Here is a 21,202-nt window from a genome sequence, read left to right on the forward strand (position 1 = left end):
AGAGAGAAGAGATAATTAACTCAAATCTTAAAATTAAAAATTAAACAAATTGATTTACATTTATGTTTCTCTCTGTTGGTTGATCAATTAAGGCCAATTCAAGATCAGTATTTGTTTTCAACTTGAAATGGGGTTGGTCTAAAAAACCCAATCCCAAGCAAACAACCCAAATAAACCCAAATAAGCCAAAATGAATTCAAGAAATATTTATAAAAATCTGACTTTCGGTACAAGAGTAGGGACTTTGGGTCTTTAGCGGTATAATTAACATTAATTTTGATATCATTATTACCATGAAAATTAATGTAAGATTCTTTGAAATACATCTGCTTTCAGTGACAATATTTGTTGAAAATATAAGTCAAGACATTTATCAATTCAGATGCCGATTGTTCAAAAAAATGTGGAACGCTTCACGATTTTGCGTGTCATCCTTGCGCAGGGGCCATGCTAATCTTCTCTGTATCGTTCCAATTTTAGTATATGTCCCGCCGACACGGGACAGTCTTTAAAGGTTGCTACGGAACCTTTATACTGTCTTTACGCATTGTATCACGAATTTACGGTTTTGGAGTTTAGATTAGATTTTTTGATATTATTTGACCAGATAAACTATTCAAGATACCTTATTTGCCTTTCAAGAGGTTTTCAACACTTTTATTTGTGTTTATTTTTATCTTTTTTAATTGATTTTCAATATTTTTTTGATGTAACTGAATATGGAAGTCTATGAATAATTATTGTTATGTTGATGATTTTTTGTTTAAATATGGTTCATTCATTGGTTTATTATTTCGTATGATAATTAAACGATAAATTGGTCTTTAAAATATACGGTTACATCGGTTTTGTAAATTATTAATAAGAGTTGAAAGAAAAGCTAAATTTTGTGAATTCAAAAAGCGCGCCTATTTCACTTCTTTTATGTTGAGATATTTACCTTTGTTGCCTGGTTAACAAAAAGTTTGTTAATCAAGTGTCAGATCAATGTTTAGGGTAAAATTGAAGAAGTAATTGTTTAATTTAAATTGATTATTCAACTTAGCTTATCGTATTAAATTTATTATGTACTGAGTTGCTAGTTGTATAGAACTGATGTCTTCTACAATCTTGTTTTACTCCATCAAACTGTGTTCTTCCCTTTGAGGCTTGTGTGCATATTTCATAATGATTTTTGATCAACAATCTGTCAAAAACAATAAAAGACTTCCAAAACCTTGTCATCTCTACGAATTAGAAAAATATCTTAATTTGGATGCTTTCTTTCGTCAAATTACAAGAGTTGTCCCTGATTTCAAGTAAGATCTATACTGTTTTGTCTTTTTTTTGTGTGTTATTCTCGCTGGCTCAATATTTCTCAATAAAATATCTTTTATTTTAGCTCAACCAAATCATCAAACTATGAAATCTCCTCATCTTCATCTTCATCTGCTTCTCCAAATCCAAGTGTTGCTGATGAACCTTCTCCCAATGAAGAACCAGCTCCTACTCCAGTCACACAAATCAACAATGCTCCTACCATAAATCCACCAACCGATCTTTACTCTGACGAGTTTATGATCGATAATGTAAAGAAATGCAATGAAGATTCAATATTAAATACTATTGTATATGATACTACCTTACCAGATACCATTCTTCAAGATGAACAAAGCTGTGAATCAAGTGATATGCAGACTCCAAGTGTATCTGATGAAATAAATTTCTCAAATCAACTTTCTGATGATACCTTCAATACAGAAGGATCTAGAGGCTCATTATTGTCCCAATGTGCATCTCAACCTGACCAATGTGTTTCCGAACCGACAACTCTAACACAAATAAAATGTGTAACAGCGCCAACTACTCCAATAGGATCCAGGCCCAACAGTCCATCACTCACACCGAGTTATTCAAAAACCAAAAAATGTGTCAAGAACAAAAGCAGTATTTCACGAGAAGTAAATATGACAGTAAAAAGGCGCAAGGTTTGGATTATGATAGCTCGTAAAGAGATTCCTCGAGCACAAAGGAAACAAACTTCTTCGAGAAAGAAGTTACTGGCCACTTGTCGAAAAATATCAAGAATGGCTACCAACAAATGATGATTTTATTCATTTCATAATCACTCTGAGCCAATATCGTATTCGATATGGTCTTATTCAGAAAAAAATCCCGCTTTCAGGCCAAGATATTTAATTTAAGATCATGAAATCTCTGTACAAACTTAATTTTAGCGATTCCCAAAGCAAAGCAAAAGGAATCTCAGCTAAATCAATCAATACATCAATTCATTTCAAAATATACATGTGTTGTAACAAAAATGACGAAATAAAAATGGATTTTAAAGAAAGAATCTTCTCCTTGAAGTTTCCATTTCGTGTCTCTGTTGAAAAATGAAAATATAGAAAACTCAAAATTAGAATCATGTTCAATACACTCAAATACAATAACACATACTTTTAGGACCCATTCATATTCGCCATATTTCGTGTCGAATGTGCCAGCCTGTACCCACTTCAATCTTAAGGTGAAACGTGGTCCGATCTCTTGCAATGCTACTTTTTGACCATTTTTGAATTGATATCTGAAACAAAAGAAAATCGTTTAATAACAGATTTTTTACAATTTCTTGATAATTTCTTAGTTTAAGATAACTCACCTATGATGCCTAAAAAAGATATAATCTCGCTGGTTATGAAAGGTAACTACTCTTCTACCATGAAATTCAGGGTCAAAGTGAAATAAACTCGTCAATACCCGACCCACAGTGTGACCAATTCTAGTGTTAAAATTATTCATAATAACTTCAGGTTTGTGTTTAGTAATTTTAGCCCTATTTTTTATCTGCTCACAGAATTTGACACTAGATAACCTGAAAAAACAGGTAGGTCCTTTAGGTAAGTGAATAAGAAGCAGTCCATTTGGTTTCCTGTGGTCTTCATTGATAATTATGATATGAGAAAAGTTCCTTTTTGATGCAGCTGAAAAAGAATGAGAAATTATGTTAAATTGAGCTTAAGTAAATAAGAAGGCTAATTTATAAAGATCTACCTTTGACCATTTGCTTAACAGGCATGCGATTCCGCCAGCGAAACTCAGCAGTTTCTAAAGATTGTTTCAACTCCCGGCAAAATTTAATTGTTTTGGTGTGTGGATTGTCAGCTGTAGTTATCAAAACTTTAGGTTCTCGCTTACGAGAAAAATAGTCGGACAAAAGATCCAAAGATTCGTCTTCTTTAACTTCATCGTCTTCAGGATCAACCCAAGTATCATCAGGTTCCCGTGTTGATTCAATTGTACGTGGAGTTTGTTTCGGAGCATTGATTTTCTCTCTTTCCTTTCGCCTTTCCTCTTTAGCCTTTCTTTTAGCCTCGACTTCAGCTTTGTTCAAAGCGTAGACCTTTTTACCCATGATTAAACTATCACAAAACTTTAAATTAACAACCAAACTCGAACAAATAATAAAAAAAATCAACACATGTAAACAACTTGTTTAAATCAAGGAAAATGCGTTGACTAGGGCTACAGTATCGATGGTTACCATGTGGCCGCGGTTAGATTAAAACTTGTTTCTTGAGTCTGAATAATTTACCAGAAATCTTTTCATTCTTCAACTGATTTTGATCACACAAACAGATAATTTACTGAGCTAATATTGCACTTCATCACGCAACTAAACAATTACAATACTTAATGATGTAATTTAAAAATACAAATAATTTACCAAATCTCAAGTATTGCCATCTGACGACTCTTCATTTCGCTTTTCAACAAAACGAGTTAGTCTAGCAAATTGATAACATCAATCATAGATGGAGTTGATTTGTTTTGCCTCAAGTACAATTTCAAATTGCTTTCATACTTTTTTAACTCAAAATTGTTGATTCAAATCAGTTATCAGTTCATCTCCTTTGTGATCACATTTGCATCAACAGTACCTTTTCTTACTACTCATTATTACCTCAATTATAATAATATATTTTATCAGTTACAACTGTTAACCATCTTCCTCTGATAATGGAATTAACTTCATCACAATCCAACTGTAAGTAACATGATAATTTCCATTTTGTTATCTAGTTTCATGATATATCTACATGGTATAACTTGCTGCGTTTGATTGAAATTGTCTCGGTTCATCAACCATTCGTGATTTATTTTACAATTACAATGTTTACATTTGCTTTTAATTCATATCATAATGATCTTGGAAATCATTCTGTTCAGTCAAGTTCAATCCTTTAATTCATTGATTTGCCATTATTAATGACTCATTAATAGTTATAATTTTGAAAGCACCTTTTTGTATCAAGCATTTTTTTAATGGTTTTCAAGATTTTAGGTCAAAAAGGTCTAAATATTTTTGTCGAGCTTGATTGTTAAGATTGAACTTCCTGTCAAAGTGGAAAGATATTTAGCCTTGAGTGATTAGAGTTTATCATTTATCTTATATGTGTCATCATACTTATTTTGCTTGGTTGCTCATGATATAATCGTTGAACTGAATTTTCATATTTTTGTCAACGTTATGCTCATATAATTGATATTTTATTCATTTAATTACAATTTGTACCTTTAAAAAGACTAATCTAAATATTTTCTAGTTAACGACAACTCACACATAATCAGTAGCATTGCATAGACCGTTTTAAAAATATAACAAGGAAATCATTGTAACAAAATACTTGTGAAATTTTCAGCCAAAATCCTAATTATCAGGCTTAGAAAATTGTAGATAGATTTCCCTTTTTACGATGTACTTAAATGTTGATGTAAACGTGTTCACTTGTCCTTCTTTTCATTAGTCCTGTCATTAACGTTTATCTGTTTCTTTTTATATTTATAGCTAACCCAAATAATGTTTGCCGTATTGATGCCGTTTTCGAGAATTGGGCTGCTAAAAAGCTGTCTGAAATGAAAACGATCATACCAACAATTAAAACTGTCTACCAATGGAATATATTGAAAAATGGTAAACCAGCATCAGTATGGACCTGTGATTTCAAGAATGGAGACGGAGCAATTCACCGAGGCCCACCTAAAACGGGAAAACCTGATTGTGCATTAACAATTGAAGATGACTCTGTCTGTCGTATTTTTGAAGGCAAAGAAGATGCTATGAGGGTAAGAAATACAATTGGTTTGTATTCCCTAAATGTTAATCAAACATTTTAAAATGGCGAGTTTGACGAGTTTCTTGACAATATCAGCACTAATTGAAATCAAATATCTTTCATCAATTTTGGTTTGTCCATCAAAAATCATCCAACCAGTCAAAAAGAATCAAAATTCACTTTGTGATCAATTTGATGTCTGACGTATATTTAAAATCACTTATTCTTGGATTATCTGTTTTTTGTACAGTGTACATACAATCAATTGGTTGACCTGTTTCGGTAAATAGTTAGTAACTTGAATTGAACAGCTTTTAAGAAAGAAGAATCAAATAGAATGAAAAAAAAGGCAAAAGAAAAGATTGTTTTTGGATACTTTTTGTCCAATAGGTTGCGTCTCATGAAGAAAGCAATGTTTAGTGAATTTGTTTTTAGTTAACCAGTTTAATTAATCGTCTAAAGAGATACAAAAATATGAAGAAAACAAAGTTCAGACAAGAAAAGGAAAATAAGGAATCTTCTAACCAACTATTTTCTCAGCTGTATTCAGGTCATCAAAAGTTGTTTCTTCAAGCAAACGTTATTATCGTTTTTTACTACTATATTCATGTAGATGGTGAATAAGGGACTTTAAAATTGGTAGTACTATTGAAATGGCTGTTTAGATCCCAATGAATACGTGAGTGTAGCCAATCTTGTTTTGTAACTCTTGATTTGCTGAAAAAAAACAAATCTACTCATTCAAACACTTCACCTTCAAACTAAAAATACAATTTGTTGCCATTTTTACTGTCTCATCAATACAATTAACGGTAAAGCTTTCTTTTTTGTTTGTTTAATAATAGTCTTTGCCATTTGAAATTTAATCACAATTCTGGGGAATCGCAACAATCTTTTTCTTATTTCATCAACTGTCAAGTTATTTGAGTGATTGTTTTCACCTTGAATTGTAGTTTTTTTTATGTTGATTATGCCATTTGGGAATACAATTTGATTTTGAAAATTTTGTTCTTATATATAATTTGTCTATTGGATTAAAATCTAACTTTGTCAACTCTTCTCATTACAGGCCTTCATGAGTGGAAAACTGAAAATATCTGGAAATATTCTAGCTGCTCAAAAATTGCAACAACTTTGGGCAGAAGAATCAACAAATGTTCAATCCAATGTCAGCTCAGAGAAATCGGAAAATCAATCCGCTGGAAGTGAATATGAAACTGACCCTGATGTTGAAGTGAGTTTTATTCATCAACTCATTATAAAATATAATCCATTAATTTGTAAAATTTGTTCATTTTATGCAGAAAATTCCAACCTCTGGTAACAAATGTGACTTAATTTTCAATGTTTTCATGAATCGAGCCCAAGAGGAACCAGAATACATGCGAAAATTACGAGTTATTTTCCAATTCAATGTTCTTAAAAATGGCAAACCTGCATGCATTTGGAGTAAGTTTCTCTTTACTTTCAACATTTCTTTTAGGATCGCTTAGATTCAAAATTCACCAATGATTCTCAACTTAATTTCATCTATTAATAATTAAATCTATACATTTTACTCTTGTCTTATAGCTGCTGATAATAAATCTTCTCCTGATGTTGTCTGCTACCGAGAACCACCAAGAAATGTGAAACCTGACTGTATTGTTACCATGGAAGATGATGACCTTTTGAAAGTAATGGTTGGAAAAGTTAATCCACAAAGGGTTGGTTTATTTTGACAATTAATATTATAATAATATTGAGGCGAACAATTCACTTATTAGTTTTTATTTAAATTGTCTTTTTAGCTTTTCATGATGGGAAAAATTAAGATCAAGGGTAATATCATGTTGATGCAGCGTCTTAATTCATTATGGCTCGAGTTCCAGAAACTTGGTAAAACTCCAGAACTTCCATTAGCAGTTGACATTCTTGTTGATCATCCACTCAAACCAGGTCTTAGGAGTGAATATCTTATAATTGATTTAGTTCAACGAATTGTACGGATACCGGGTCTGCATAATCAAGCTTCTGGATCACATCAATTTAACATTACCAAAGATGGAAAAGTTGTATCACAATGGGGTGAGAATTTCTTGAAACAATTTTACAAAATCTTTAAGAGCCTGACTTTTGTTGTCAATTTTCACATTTCAATGTTTTAATGATTGTTAACTAATACAAAACAACACTCACGCAATACTAATTGCATTAACAATCATGGCTTGTCAATGAACAATATTGACAACATTTAAACAATCATTATGACTACTCTTCCATGAAATATTTTTCATCACGCATTAGGATATTAGCAATAATATTTTGATATTGCAAGATCTTGATCATGCAATTAATAAGTTACAACTAATCATTGTTTGGTCGTTTAAATACCGAGTTTGATTTTCTAATTCGCTTCTTTTTTTCGTAATTTAGTTATCGATTTGAAGACTGATGCGCCAAAGGTTAGAAGAGGAACTGATCCAGAAGCAGTTACCGTAACCACTGTTGATGATTATAACTTTGCTAAATGGGTTATGATGAAATTAACCTTAGCTGATGTAAGTACAATTTAAAAACGAACTATAATTGATTTTTTATACTAATTTTGTTTTTTATTTCACAGGGTCTTGCAACTGGAAAAATTAAGGTCACTGGCGATAAAACTAAACTTGAGAAACTTAATAAATTGTTCACAACTCCAACTTCACTTGGGCCCAAGCTATAAATTACCGCTGCAATTTATATTAATTTGTTTAGTTTGTTTATTTAGTTAGTTAGTTTAAAGATTTAAAATAATTTTTGTTTTTCTTTTTTACCGAACGCACTATTTTTACAATTTTAAATATATTTTTCAATACCAATTGTAATACTTATGAAGCATATTTGCATTGATATTGCAATTAAATTTCTTTTTACCTGAAAATCATTGTTAGTCGAAAATTGGCAGCAAGTGAATTTTAATTTCTAAATTAATTTATTAGCTCAAGTTTGGAAAATTAAAGGTTCAGTTTTCAGTGGGCAATTTGATTATCTATTGGTAATTGTGCGGACAAATTGTGTGGAAATGGGTCAACATGAACATTTACTTTTCTCAACAACTTCTTCTTGTCTATTTGCTGTTAAATCAATCATAGCTTGTCTTGTTAATACTTTGACATCACTTTGTCTCGGTTCAATCGTCTTTTCCTTTTCATCTCCATCAATTCGCGCTAGGATCTGTTTAATCAAAAACGACAATCAATGACAGAATAAATACTAATGATATAATTTATACACTAACCTTTCTAATTAAAGTTTTGGCAGCATCGTCAATGCCAATATTTTCCTTAGCCGAAACATAGCACCAAGTCAGGAAACCATTTTCTTGAGCAAAGCTGTGAAGCTGGACAACATCACTAGCCATTCCTACCTTTTCAAGATCACACTGTTGAGAAAAAAAAATATGCATTATTGATTGATAAGTGGTTGAACTAAAAGAAAGGTCAAATGAATTCCATCATTCCATATGTTCCCTCATTTTGTCAGACAGTTTATCAAAGTGCAGTTGTACGGAAGAGAGGTCTATGAAGTTAAGTACAATATCAGTGCAGGGGGGAATGCTAACCTTGTTTACCAACAAAATGGATGGAGCAGGTTGTCCATCCTCCATGTTCACCTTGGCATCAAAGTCTTTCTTCCATCGGACTGCTGATTTAAAGGAATCGGGATTAGCTGCATCTGTAAGAATGAATGAGCCAACTGCTCCTTTATAATAGACTCGATTCATTGATTCAAATCTTTCCTGTCCAGCAATATCCCACAATTGTAGCATAATGACCGACTCATCTTCCCAGACAAGTTGTTTGAGCGCAAAATCAACACCAATCTACAGTCAATAGAAACACGGATTAAATTGAATGTTAGTTGAATTACTAGTGGCCAGAAAATGGTCGAGAAAACATCAATTGATGAAATAAAGTGTATAGAGTTAGCTCACCGTTGGTCGATAGTGTTGAGAGAAGAAGTTGTGAACATATCGTTTGATTAAACTGGTTTTACCAACGGAAACTTCGCCAAGAATCAAAATTTTCCATACTTTACGATCTTTATTATTCCTACTGATTTCAACAGATGGCTCAGAGGAATCAGATGAGCTGTGGTCGGCTGACTTGAGGTGTTGACATTGTAAACCAAAGAAAGTCCAGAAGATGCAGGAGTTGGACACAAAGAAAAAGAAAGACACAAATGTTAATAACGATAATTTTGTCTGTTAAGGCGTCTGTAGACTTGAAATATTGATTAGCAAGGATATGTTTGATATTGGAAGATGTGAGATGTAACATTTAAAGTTAAAAACACTGCGAAATAAGGATTTTTACCATTTTTTTAACAATAGAAAATATCTTTTTTTTGAAGTTGTCTCTCTTGATGGTCGATGTTTACAAAGGTTGCTTTCAATTAAAACACTGAACACATGGTCTGAACAATCGTAATCTTAGAACAGTTCACTTATTATCTGTGTGATTGAATTAGCAGAAACTTTTGAAGCCAAGGTTAACCAGATAATGAGTGAGAAGAATGGACTAAAGTGAATTACAGAAGCTGCTTTTTGGGTTTGCTCCTGTAAAACAAGTTTCCAATCATAAGTTGACCCTTTAGGCGATTTCGATGAGACTTGCTAGCCAAAGGAAGAAAAAGTGTTTACCAGGAATTGACTTACTTGACCAATTCGACCACTTGCAAGCTATTCAAGATGGAAGGGGTTGACATGAAAATTTACGAATGTATCACTTACTTACTATGTTCATAAAACTCTAGGTTACCACCATCAGCATTACCAGTATTGAACCGGTTAATTTGTTCCTGTTCCAGCTTTAAGACAAAGAACTAAAAAGTACAATTGTTTAGTTCTATTTATGCGATGAATTGCGCAAATTAGATCTAGAAAAACAATCAAATTGATTTGTGGTTTGACAGTGAATTCAGAGGCGCACTAATACTTATTTTTACTTAAAGAAAACAATTAATCAAAAGACATGGTCAATGGAGACTGATTGCAAGCTTTGACACTATTTATTGTTATTAGAGACTAAATGGGAAGGTTTATACAGTATTATTATAGCTAAAGAGGTGAATTAATTCAAAAAAGATTAAGTTTTATTCAATTTTTGATATATCTTAAAAATCAAATGTTTGTGAGGCAAATCCGTAATTCAGAAACATGAACAAGTCACTTGAATTCTCGCGTTTCCATGCAAATCTTTTAAAACTTTACAAGAAACTTTCGGTACAAAAATTTCAAGTATTCCTAATTCACACAACCCACAAGTAAGACCAATTCAGCTTTATGAAGCATTGTAAAGGCTAAATTAGTTCAAATGGATTTATATGGCAAATATTCACAGCAATTTATTATCCAGAAGATTAAATATCAGAATAAAACATCTATTCAGAGTATCGCGAGGTAAGGCAAATCCAGGAAGATTGAAGTGAATCTAGATCTATTTGATTTTAACTCGTGTAAAACAAGGTTATTGAGCAAATATTAATATTTTTATTATGATTCAAAATAAATTAAGTGAATCTTAAATTTAGAAGTTAAATTTGAAATGTTGCAAATGTTGCAAATGTTGACAGTCGCTATGGTTACCTCAGGCGGTTAACTGATACTAGATTTTGTCCGCTTAATTTATTGAGAATCTCTGAATTGGTGAATTTTATGTAATTTAGTAAACTTTTAAATTGATTTTTTTAATTATTCAATTTCCAAGGTGGAAACTTGTCCTTTGATTGCCGTTTTTTCAATTTGAATTTATTCTCCTTGAGACTTGATCCTTAAATACTTGAGTCCGGATTCTTTACTTGGATTCATTCAACATTTGGTTTCTCACATTTTAGTGAATAATTGAGCTTAATCTTTATTTCTTGTACTCCAATTTGTTTTGATTTTTGTTTCAACTTTGTATAAATCTATTGAAACCGTGTCCAGATGGCCGATCCCCTGTCACTTCTCAGGCAATATAATGTCAGCAAAAAGGATATTATCGAAAAAAACGACTATATCTGCTTTGGTGAATCTTGTTGGCCCAAGAATGTTAAAACTAATTATCTTTCTTATGGATCATCTCGAGATGGACCCAACAAGGATTATTACACTCTTGAGTGTTTATATTTTTTCTTGCGAAACAAAGAGATGCAACATCCTGCATATGTTCGTCAAGCAGCAGCTCAAGGTGTCCCTGTTGTCAGAAGACCAGATCGTAAAGATCTTTTAGCCTATTTGACTGGTGAATCAGCGACTTCACAATCTATTGATCGTAGTGCACCTCTTGAGCTTCCCATACCGTTGCACGAAATTCAAGCTAAATTTGGAAAAGAAGACAGTGAAAAAGGTCCCGTCGGAGCTCTCGGCAAATTAGGTTCAGGCGATGCCACAAGAGCTGAAGCCGCTGAAGATGAAGGAGAAAGTGATCCTAAAAAACTCAAGATTGATAGCAAACATTTCTTGACTGAAGCAAAGAAACAGTTCTCTGATCGATTAGATGCACCTAAAATTAAAAAATCCGAACTAATCGAGGCTGCTGGTGGCCAAACTGGCGCAGGAATCCTAGGATTGCGAGGGATCGGATCAGCAGCATCTTCATCTGCCACTTCTCTTAAAGAAGCTTTAACCCTAGAACAAATTGCTTCTCTCAAAGTAAGCATCGATATTATCTGATTCTAGAAAACCCCAATATTCACTTTTATCTCATTTAATTTAGGCTAAGCGTATGGCTAAGAAACGTATGACCATTATCGATGCTGAAAATGAATTCGAAAAAGAAGGTGCTAACTTAACAGGGAGTGCGGCAGCTCCGGCAAGCTCTCTTACCGGCCCATCTTCTATTTTGTATAAATACGATGCTAATGTTACTCGTGAAATTCAGTCGAAAGAAAGAGTCTGGAGAAACCGATCTACTATTCTTGTTTCAAGTGGAAAGGTTTGTTCAGTATAAAACTCGAAGAAAATTTCATAAACTAATTGATCAATTTTTTCCTTTGCTCTTAGAACTTTGCAAAATCTATCTTCCCTATTATCCAAGCAATTAAAGTCCGAGAAGAGGGTTCATCGGCTATAAACCAAAGAAAACCACCTGGAAATGCTCCTATTGGAGGTGGATATATGGGTAACCAAATGAATGGTCCTAACGCAAATTCAATGGCATCAAGAATCCCTAATAGTACTCCTATGGGTGGCTCTAGTATGAATCCCAATATGCCACCACCTAATATGATGATGTCTCAACAATACAATCGTTACGATCAAGAAAGATTCAACCGTAGTGCACCTTCAAATGAATTCAGAATTGATACAACCGGGTCTTATCACGGCTTCAACCTCAAAAATGTTACAGATATACCAAATAGTAATATTCCTGATATGAACAGTAATGGTACTGGTCTAAATCATCCTTCAACTCCTGCATTGTCCAAAGTTTTGTCATCTATTCCATCTCCAATGACTTCTGTTATGAACCAATCAATACCAGGAGCAGGTAACAAAAAGAGAACTTCCAAAACACCAATCATCATCATACCTTCCACAACAACATCTTTAATCACTCTTGCTAACGCTAAAGCCATTCTTCAAGATTTAAAATACCTCGATAGTAATAGTGCCGATATGCCTAGAGACAATGAAATACTAATTCAGCGTCGTAAACAAGGTGAAATAACAACTGTACCATATAGAGTGATTAACAATATTCTTAAATTAGGCGATGGTGACTGGGAACGTGTAGTCGCAGTTTTCGTTCAAGGTCCCGCATGGCAATTTAAAGGTTGGCCCTGGGATGGTAATCCAGTTGAAATTTTCTCTAGAATAAAAGCATTTCATTTAAAGTGGGACGAAATGAAGCTCGATACTAATGTTTCAAAATGGAATGTTGAAGTTATTCAATTATCTAGAAACAAAAGACACTTGGACAGAGCCAACTTGCTCAAATTTTGGTCATCCCTAGATACTTTTATGATAAAGAACAAGCATTATCTAAGGTTTTAGTGCATTGAATTTGATTTTTTGCAAATTTTATCGGAATGGAACAACAACTGAATCAAATGCGACCTACTAACTATAAATTATGTAAATATTTGAATAGCTTAAAGACCTAACAATGGAAATTCCTTTAATTTAAGAGTTACGACAACTCGTAAAAGCTTCAAAGCTATCATCAACCTAAAGATTTGAATAAACATAAATGTATCATCTCAAGCATCCTCGTCAATTTCATCATTACCAAATGGATCTCTAATCCCTTTCTTTTTTCGATTCATTTTTCGCCCTGTATTTTCAAGTTTCTTTGTCCTTTTTATCTTAAAGAAAAGTTTTATCAGCTGGTCCTCGCCCTTAAAAACCGAATGCTAATTAAGTTGAAATAAAATGAAATGAAACAAAACCATCGCTAAAAGTGGCGACATATTTTCGCATTGTTTTTTCATTATGAACTTGAATCTTTCAACTGTGACTTGACTGTAAATTGTGTTTTAGGGATATCAATGTGTTAATTTACCTGACTGTTGTCATTAACTAATCACTTTGGTATGATTTATAAAGCCATCCAATCGTATAATAAAGCCAATAATAGTAGAGATCGTTGGTTATTTGAAATTGAGATCAATCATTTAACACCTTTACGGTTTGATGTTGACAAAAATGTTGAATTAAGCCAACTCAGCCATTGTGCGATGGCCAAAGACTAATTTAAAAATTATAACATTCATAAGATTATACACATTATAAGATGAAAGAGATTTTGTTTTTACCAAGATTTGAATGAAAATGATTAGAATACAATTAAATATGATGAAGATTGCGAAAAGGTGGCTCTTAAGACTGGTCAAGCCAGTAAGATTAACACTCGAAACTATTAACTCTTTCAAATCATCCTTTTTTCATCCTTTCCCTCTTATTATTTAACATTCAAGTTTAACTTTCACTTTTTTCGTCTTTGTATCAAGTAATCAACACAAAACTTTTCGATTGTTTTGATTTTTTATAATAACATTATCATTCAGTTATCAACTCCAAGTTTTTTGCCTGATTTCAACAGCAGCTAAACAGGGTTAAAGATAGACGAAACAATGACAACAATGTCTAAATCTCAGGTAGAGACTCAACTAAATGTGGAAAATCCAAATCCAAATGGAGTTAATAATAAATTTGAAACCATCAAGAGTAATGGTGAAAGTTACTCGGAGTGTGAAGTAAAAAACGCAAAAAATAACACAGACTATGCCAAGTCCAATTCATCATCTTTACCTACTGGCGTTTTAATTACCAATGGATCAAGAAGTATGAACAGTAACAATGAAACAACTGTACCATCAGAATCAACGGCTGAAAACAAGACAAATGGACTTCGATGTTTTTTCAATTTCATTGTCTACGAAATCAAATGGATGAGTGTTATCTTTGAGCTTTCCCTTGCTCTGGGTTTCTTTTACATAGCGCCAATCTCAATTTACCGTTTCTTTGCTGAGTTCTGGACACCTTCTTGGTGGGTAATGGTTGCCACTTGGACTTGGGGTAAGCCGATGATATATTTAACCGAAATATCACATTAAATGAGAAAACCATAAACCAATCAACTGATATTGATTGATTAAAATAAAGCTTAAATACGCAAACAAAGCCTTCGAGTGATTAATGAATTTGAATTTGGATAATTATAAAAGATTGCTTCAGAAACCGTTGCTATTAAATTTATAAACGATAGATATTAAAGGCAAGCAGTAATTTTTAGACTTCTGTGATCAATCATGATAATTGTTAGATGGACAAATCGCTGTAATTTCATTGTTAATGTCAACTTAAATTGTGAGTAAACTCTTACTTTAATTGTGAATCTCTGTTGTGTTTGATCATAATTATGCTAATCAAGACTACAGTCAAATAAGTGGTCGAGAAGTGTGCAAGCAACGTAAATAAATCTTAATTATTTTCATTGAATTTTGTAACAAATCAAAAGCCCAGGCTTCAGGTTTAATGACAACAATCAAAAATCTTAAAGTACAGTTATGAAGTCAAATCAATGTCTTTTTTCAATAGTAAAGGCTACTTCAATCCTTGGTCACTGTTAATCCTTCCCAATCTCAACATTAAATTGTAATTTGATTATTTGTTTCTCTCTAACCTTTCTACAATCAAGCTAATTGTGTTCAGCTTGAGAGTACGAATTCCATTAAAGCTGCACTTCAATGAAACAATCAGTTTCAATATTGGTGTATGTTTGATGATAATGATGATTCAGCTGACAGTGAACAACCAATTCCGGGTTAATGAGTTTAGACTGAACTTAGGATGATCATGTGAAAAACAATCAAACCAGTTTTTGCATAAAATGTAATCCAAGATTGGATTGAAAAATCGCTGTTTTATCAAAAGTAAAATCTGCTTTTATCTAGTTCGAGAATTAATTATTTGGATGTTAAGCCTTAAATTGTTTAATTGTTGCATAATTAATGTCAGGATACAATTTAAAGTAAAACATGTAAACCTTGAAATTTCTGGTAATAATTTCTGGTTCAACCCAATCATGTGTTTTCCAAGGGCTATTTTGATTTCCTTGATTTATGTGATTTAGCTGTGGCTTCAACTTTTAACTGATATTGAACCTTAATTACAATTTGAAATCTAACTTTTAATTTAATCGCTTATTCAATGTGCTTTTTATCAAATTATGCTTTCCGTTGTTGCATGGTGACTCGAGCTCAACAACTGCATGTTGCCAATAAAAAGTCTGAATAATTCATTTGTTTGTAATTTTATTTCAAGTGATGAGTAGTTAATTGTTATATTGTTGCGAAATGAAAATTTACATTTGACTCTTTCCATGAATAATCAAACTTAAATTGATATTAATTTACGTAATTTTATGTTTTACACACTTACGGTAAATTAGTATCTAATTGTGATTTATATTAGATAATTTTTACATCCTCAAGGCAAGTTTCAATATCGAACAGAGTCTCATCAGTGAACAAGTGAAATGTCACGTTAACACATTATCAATTGATTGTTAAACTACAAACTCTCACAATTCTTCAAGACTAATTGTAATGATTTATAATTGATAACATCAAGTTATCTATTAAATGGACAAATGGTTTTGTAAAGGCTGACGATGGTGATGGTAAAGGCAGGCGATGGTCAGTCAAAGGCAGGCAAAACTGAAACACGATGAAATTCAAGAAAAACAATAAAAATCTATCAACCTCACGAATAATTTTGCAACAAGTAACTTCTTGAGGATTGAGAGCCAGATAAGTTTTGAGATCCACCAAAAGTTGAACCATAGGAACCAGAAATCGCTAATGGCTAAGAAAAATTGTCAAAAATTTGTCTAAAGATATTGTTGGAGTTGTGTCTAACCTGATAGTGTTATGACTAGCACAAGTATTATCCATTGAATAATCCCAGGTTAACCATTTCATATAAAACATTAAACAATAATACGATGTATTTAATCAGATCTGATTCAAGTTGAACAGATTTGAACGTTTCATGAGAAAATTAATTTTGATTTTGACATTTGTTGTATCAATTCAGGCTTAAGAATTGTATTTTCTGGTTTCTTTATTTTCAATTTGAGTCTATTTCAATGAGAATAATAAAGCTGACAAAATGTTAGTTTTAATTTTATTTAGTAGCAACAATTTAGCGATCATTTGTGCTCATGTTTCATTAAATTAAACACTTAATCACTTAATTAGTTTAAATTGAATAAAAGGTTAAACATATTTTAATTTTGCCAAAAGATCTGTTCATTGTTCAAAGTTGAATTCATTGGTGTTAAGCACATTGTACATTAATATTTCAAATGATAAGATGTAAAGGTTGAGTTGTTTGATTTAATCATTGGTAATTTGAATGGTTTGATGATTAAAAGATGACGAGTATTGTAATAACGGGCAAGTTCGTGGTTATGAATAAAATTGTAGATGATTATGATTTGGTTTAATTGTGATGGTAAATGAAAAAGTATCACAAATTTTTTTCTCTTTTTTGGGTTTTGCTGTTTTTGATTACAATTTGACCTAACTTAACCTAGTCCATGATTTGACAATAAGCCAAGTAAATAATAATATATAATGAAAGTAGATTGAAAAATGAAGCAAATCTAAGCTAACAATAATTGCTCGGAGAAAACACAATTAACTTTTGATATCACAATATTAACAACTCATCATAATTTAATTCTCTCCTGCTTGTTAACTAACGATTAACTGACCAATCTTGATATTAATCTGCTATTCTTATTAATTATCAACATGTACTTAACCTTTATCTACTTGGATTCAATTTTAACCAGCTTTCAACCCGGTTAACCAGATTTTACCAAGTTAACCTGCTTGGCCTCAGTCTTATCAATTTGATAGTTACATTGTTAACATCAACTAAATATTACAAAATTAATAGCAAACACAATCATTATTTGTAAATTATAATGGCGAGTCGTTTCACCGTCAAAGGCAATTGTTTTGATTTGATTTGGCTACTTCAAGGACTGCTGTAATCAGAGTTGAATCAATTTTGACTGAATGACACATTGATGATGATGAAGTGTAAATTATATTAACCATTCTGTTAACCATTGATTCAACCAGTGAAAGTAAATTATATTTGATTGGCTTCAAATTAAAATGACGATCATTTTGTTGTCCAGATATGTGAATGTATCATTTGTATTGTTGGGTCAAATTTGATTACGCCTTTGATGATGAACATTTTGATAAAGTCAATTTTAAAATGTAAATTGTAGCCATTTCAATAACATTCTGGTCAGCAATATTACAAAATCTTCCTTTTTGATGTCGTTTTAAGGAAACTTTTTCACTCAGATTTGTATTGTATGCATAATTGCCATCAATTTGATCAACTAATACTCGATGAGCATTTAGCTTCCATTAAAATATAGATTGAGGTTCACTGTCAATCAAATCGACTCCCTTTAAAGACCAAATTATGTCCAGTTACATCGAGTCAAGAAAATAGAAGCACATTGATTTGTAAGGTTAGTGGAGGTCCAAAGTAACATCAAAATGGTTAAATCAACACGGAGCTAATTGAGAAGAGAGTTATTAATTTTAGGGTCAAGTTAATTCATATCACTGAAAATGAAATTTAGAGCTAATTATTCAACAAATAAATAGATTGGTCATAGAGTGAAGTCACTTGTTTTCCAGATCGATTTGGCCTTGTTTTTGGTGATAATAACACGAAAGGAAACAAAAGGGTCATCAATACAATTATCATCATGATCACCATGACCGTCAGACATAATATATATCAACTGAATTAACACAGCATGGGTTATCCAATTCAATAATTGAGATAATAACAGTGATCAGTAGGAAGATGCAACATGTGATACCGGCATTAGTTACTTGCAGTGTCGCTAGTGTCACTGAGTTAACCCGCGTTACTTTTTTGTTTACAATTCGTTTCCTTGTTTTTCTCAATTAATTTCCTTCTAATTATTTTAAACCTATTATAACCTTCTTTAATTTTATTCAATCTATTCAGCTTTTACTTTAACTACTTGTGGAGGAATCGGTCTAAGTGTCGGAGCTCATCGATTATGGAGTCACCATGCTTTCAAAGCGAAATGGCCACTCAAGCTTATGCTGACTCTTATGTATACCATGGCAGCTGAGGTTAGTAAACTACCAAATTAAACAGTGTTGATTAATGATACAGAGCTTCCCCTCGAATTTGATTTTGCTTATTGCTAAATCTTTATCTTGATTCAATCTAATCCAATTCCTAATTTGCTTCTGTTTTTTCTCTTAGGATTCTGTTTATCATTATGTCAAGCATCATCGAGCTCATCACAAATACTTGGATACAAATGGAGATCCACAAAATATCAAGCGTGGTTTCTGGTATGCTCAAGCTGGATATCGGATTTTGAAACTTCACCCAGAATATCGAGAAAAAGTCAAGAACATCAGTTATACTGATATGCATCAAGATCCATTTGTTATGTTCCAACACAAGTGAGTAACCATGAAGATCGTCCATTCAATTGTTAACAATCATCGGCGTATTCAATTTAGTTTTTTAATTTGGGTCTCAAGTAGTATCAAGATTACATAAAATAATCTGTATAAAGTTCAACTGTCTTTCAAAATGGTTCATCTTTCAGGTGATAACATTTGTTTGATGAAACAATCCTTCGTCGATTGGTCAAAATTTGGTTAAATTGATTGTGCAAAAGCTTGTTAATCTCAATAAGTTACATTATTATTTAGCAGAATATCATTAAGCAAGTGAATAGGTAATTTTTACCACCAATTAAGTTAGTAATGACAAACTTGACCTAATCTTTTGTCACTGTCTTATTTGAACAAATTACAATTAAAACATCGACCTATTCTTCAATCATTTCTGCTGATATAAATTGCTTAATAAACCATTGAGAGTCAAGTTCAATTTTAAATTGTTGATTAAGAAAATTATCCTTTCTGTTTCACTTTCCTTCAGCTTTTATAGCAATTATTGCATTGTTACATCAAAACACATTTAATCTTCATCTTAATTCTATTATTTTTTATTCACCAAAAATCAGCATCAACTTTATCATCCTTGTCAAGACAAGGAAATTGTGATAGCTTAATATTCATCTGACCTTTTCTCATCTTTAACATTTCATCAACCTATTGACCACTAGTCTTAATTTTAATTCACAAGTATTAACGAAAAAAAAACAAATAAATCAACAATAGTTTAAGATGGCAGTTTTTTACTGAAGAAAAGGTATCATAAAAACAATTAAACCCAATCTTGACCAATTGAATGAAGAATTATATTTTGTTATTGATTGAAACAATTCAAGCTCATAACAGATAACAAATCATTTCAACTAAACTTGAATGTTCTTAGGTTAAGCTTTTCAATCATTTTGATCAATTAATTTAGACAATCTGTCATTTAACAGTCAAATCAAAGTCGATACAAACCTGTAATGATAACTTAATGAACTGAAGAGTTTCAATACATAAGTTAATTGATATTATTTGATTCAAAACAATTCAAAATGGAATGATGTCTGAAACATTGAAAATTAATTTTAGAAAGTGTAATTTAGAAATCAAAAATTCTAGATCTTTAATCATTTTTTTTTCTTGTTTTCACAGATATTATGTTCCGCTGGTTATTTTGGTTGCTTTTGCATTTCCAGTATCTGTTCCTGTATTCATTTGGAATGAAACTTTACTGAATTCTTTCTTGATTGCTGGTTGCTCAAAGTCGTTCCTTGTTATCCATATGCACGGTCTTGTTGGAAGTATCTGCCACACTGTTGGCAAAAGACCGTACAACAAACGGATCTCTGCCGCTGATAATGGATTCATGCAGATAATTACTGCTGGAGAAGCTTATCATAATTTTCATCATACCTTTCCATATGATTATTCAATCAGCGAATTGGGCAAAACTTTTAACACCTCCAAAATATTTATCGATATTATGGCCTGGCTTGGTCTTGCTTACGATTTAAGGCTGGCTGGGGAAGAGTTTATCAAAAAAACTAAATTGAAGGCAGCTGAAGAAAACCCAATCTGTTATACATGGATTTAATTTTTGATTGCCAGGACTTCGAAATTTCTTTGTAATAACTCATTATTTAGTACGAATTTTATCTAAGCTCAGACCAATAATCATCTTAGACCTGAGCGCAAAGAGTATATTTTTTCATCAGTTATTGAAGCAACGAGTTGAATCAAAACAAATCCTTCTAAATTAACCTGACAATCAAACCATTAGCCTGAGTTGGTTAACGTGAATGGATCTTTTTTTCATATTATCTTCATGATCATGCCTTGTTATTGTAAATTCCCACCTCGATTCAGTTACATTTGGCTCTAAATGTAATTATTAACAACCTTATTTCTACGTTGATTTCATTTTAAATGCTTTGGAAATATTTTTTCATATTAAATTGTTTCAAAAACGATTATTAATCATTGTTTTCATTATAATCGCATTTCGCTTAAAAAAGTTAAGTTCTATACTTATACAATGTTATTGAATAAGTTAAGGAATTGATTGTTTAGCTTGGAAATAACAGAGATCAGAATGTCGATTAGATTTGTTTCTTAATGGT

At 32.0% G+C, this 21,202-nt stretch overlaps 6 protein-coding genes and 1 non-coding gene across 7 annotated transcripts; 4 read left to right on the forward strand and 3 right to left on the reverse strand.

The window, feature by feature from the left end:
- Positions 1–397: 397 nt before the first annotated feature.
- Positions 398–503, reverse strand: LOC112539534 (U6 spliceosomal RNA). The gene has a single exon (XR_003083424.1). It is a non-coding gene; the product is annotated as a U6 spliceosomal RNA (small nuclear RNA).
- A 457-nt stretch (positions 504–960) lies between these two features.
- Positions 961–2,335, forward strand: LOC107368339 (uncharacterized). The gene is made up of 2 exons (XM_015936154.3): positions 961–1,298; positions 1,382–2,335. The coding sequence occupies exons 1-2, from the start codon at positions 1,168–1,170 to the stop codon at positions 2,082–2,084; spliced, it is 834 nt and encodes a 277-aa protein (XP_015791640.1). The 5' UTR covers positions 961–1,167; the 3' UTR covers positions 2,085–2,335.
- Positions 2,159–3,483, reverse strand: LOC107368338 (brix domain-containing protein F44G4.1). The gene is made up of 4 exons (XM_015936153.3): positions 3,034–3,483; positions 2,642–2,963; positions 2,440–2,566; positions 2,159–2,365 (listed from the first exon to the last, which is right to left on the reverse strand). The coding sequence occupies exons 1-4, from the start codon at positions 3,392–3,394 to the stop codon at positions 2,324–2,326; spliced, it is 852 nt and encodes a 283-aa protein (XP_015791639.2). The 5' UTR covers positions 3,395–3,483; the 3' UTR covers positions 2,159–2,323.
- Positions 3,484–3,856: 373 nt separating this feature from the next.
- Positions 3,857–8,001, forward strand: LOC107368336 (uncharacterized). Its single transcript, XM_015936152.3, has 8 exons — positions 3,857–4,027; positions 4,829–5,106; positions 6,166–6,330; positions 6,401–6,545; positions 6,669–6,802; positions 6,887–7,163; positions 7,512–7,636; positions 7,702–8,001. The coding sequence occupies exons 1-8, from the start codon at positions 4,000–4,002 to the stop codon at positions 7,801–7,803; spliced, it is 1,254 nt and encodes a 417-aa protein (XP_015791638.1). The 5' UTR covers positions 3,857–3,999; the 3' UTR covers positions 7,804–8,001.
- A 32-nt stretch (positions 8,002–8,033) lies between these two features.
- On the reverse strand, positions 8,034–9,801 carry LOC107368340 (ras-related protein Rab-38). The gene is made up of 5 exons (XM_015936155.3): positions 9,437–9,801; positions 9,055–9,225; positions 8,683–8,943; positions 8,359–8,502; positions 8,034–8,294 (listed from the first exon to the last, which is right to left on the reverse strand). Exons 1-5 carry the CDS (start codon positions 9,437–9,439, stop codon positions 8,148–8,150), a joined length of 726 nt encoding a protein of 241 aa, XP_015791641.1. The 5' UTR covers positions 9,440–9,801; the 3' UTR covers positions 8,034–8,147.
- Positions 9,802–10,944: 1,143 nt separating this feature from the next.
- hyx (cell division cycle 73 hyrax) lies at positions 10,945–13,492 on the forward strand. The gene is made up of 3 exons (XM_015936212.3): positions 10,945–11,754; positions 11,819–12,037; positions 12,106–13,492. Exons 1-3 carry the CDS (start codon positions 11,047–11,049, stop codon positions 13,096–13,098), a joined length of 1,920 nt encoding a protein of 639 aa, XP_015791698.1. The 5' UTR covers positions 10,945–11,046; the 3' UTR covers positions 13,099–13,492.
- Positions 13,493–13,994: 502 nt separating this feature from the next.
- LOC107368428 (stearoyl-CoA desaturase 5-like) lies at positions 13,995–21,053 on the forward strand. The gene is made up of 4 exons (XM_015936248.3): positions 13,995–14,622; positions 18,622–18,752; positions 18,889–19,094; positions 20,235–21,053. The coding sequence occupies exons 1-4, from the start codon at positions 14,178–14,180 to the stop codon at positions 20,674–20,676; spliced, it is 1,224 nt and encodes a 407-aa protein (XP_015791734.1). The 5' UTR covers positions 13,995–14,177; the 3' UTR covers positions 20,677–21,053.
- The last annotated feature ends 149 nt before the right edge of the window (positions 21,054–21,202 follow it).

This window comes from Tetranychus urticae, chromosome 1 (genome assembly GCF_039701765.1).
Source record: "Tetranychus urticae isolate SD_2017Ah chromosome 1, NJAU_TeUrti_SD_1.0, whole genome shotgun sequence".
NCBI lineage: Eukaryota > Metazoa > Arthropoda > Arachnida > Trombidiformes > Tetranychidae > Tetranychus > Tetranychus urticae.

Excerpts from the sequence above, each read along its gene's own strand:
- LOC107368339 (XM_015936154.3), top strand. The coding sequence starts at position 1,168 with ATGATTTTTGATCAACAATCTGTCAAAAACAATAAAAGACTTCCAAAA. Across the intron at positions 1,299-1,381 it reads AGAGTTGTCCCTGATTTCAA|CTCAACCAAATCATCAAACT; the intron begins GTAAGATCTATA and ends CTTTTATTTTAG.
- LOC107368338 (XM_015936153.3), bottom strand. The coding sequence starts at position 3,394 with ATGGGTAAAAAGGTCTACGCTTTGAACAAAGCTGAAGTCGAGGCTAAA. Across the intron at positions 2,567-2,641 it reads ATCTTTTTTAGGCATCATAG|ATATCAATTCAAAAATGGTC; the intron begins GTGAGTTATCTT and ends CTTTTGTTTCAG. Across the intron at positions 2,366-2,439 it reads AATATGAATGGGTCCTAAAA|AGACACGAAATGGAAACTTC; the intron begins GTATGTGTTATT and ends ATTTTTCAACAG.
- LOC107368336 (XM_015936152.3), top strand. The coding sequence starts at position 4,000 with ATGGAATTAACTTCATCACAATCCAACT. Across the intron at positions 4,028-4,828 it reads AACTTCATCACAATCCAACT|CTAACCCAAATAATGTTTGC; the intron begins GTAAGTAACATG and ends TTATATTTATAG. Across the intron at positions 7,637-7,701 it reads TGAAATTAACCTTAGCTGAT|GGTCTTGCAACTGGAAAAAT; the intron begins GTAAGTACAATT and ends TTTATTTCACAG.
- LOC107368340 (XM_015936155.3), bottom strand. Across the intron at positions 8,944-9,054 it reads CTCAACACTATCGACCAACG|ATTGGTGTTGATTTTGCGCT; the intron begins GTGAGCTAACTC and ends TATTGACTGTAG. Across the intron at positions 8,295-8,358 it reads CCAAAACTTTAATTAGAAAG|ATCCTAGCGCGAATTGATGG; the intron begins GTTAGTGTATAA and ends TTGATTAAACAG.
- hyx (XM_015936212.3), top strand. The coding sequence starts at position 11,047 with ATGGCCGATCCCCTGTCACTTCTCAGGCAATATAATGTCAGCAAAAAG. Across the intron at positions 11,755-11,818 it reads AACAAATTGCTTCTCTCAAA|GCTAAGCGTATGGCTAAGAA; the intron begins GTAAGCATCGAT and ends CATTTAATTTAG. Across the intron at positions 12,038-12,105 it reads TTCTTGTTTCAAGTGGAAAG|AACTTTGCAAAATCTATCTT; the intron begins GTTTGTTCAGTA and ends CTTTGCTCTTAG.
- LOC107368428 (XM_015936248.3), top strand. The coding sequence starts at position 14,178 with ATGACAACAATGTCTAAATCTCAGGTAGAGACTCAACTAAATGTGGAA. Across the intron at positions 14,623-18,621 it reads GGTTGCCACTTGGACTTGGG|CTTTTACTTTAACTACTTGT; the intron begins GTAAGCCGATGA and ends CAATCTATTCAG. Across the intron at positions 19,095-20,234 it reads TTTGTTATGTTCCAACACAA|ATATTATGTTCCGCTGGTTA; the intron begins GTGAGTAACCAT and ends TTGTTTTCACAG.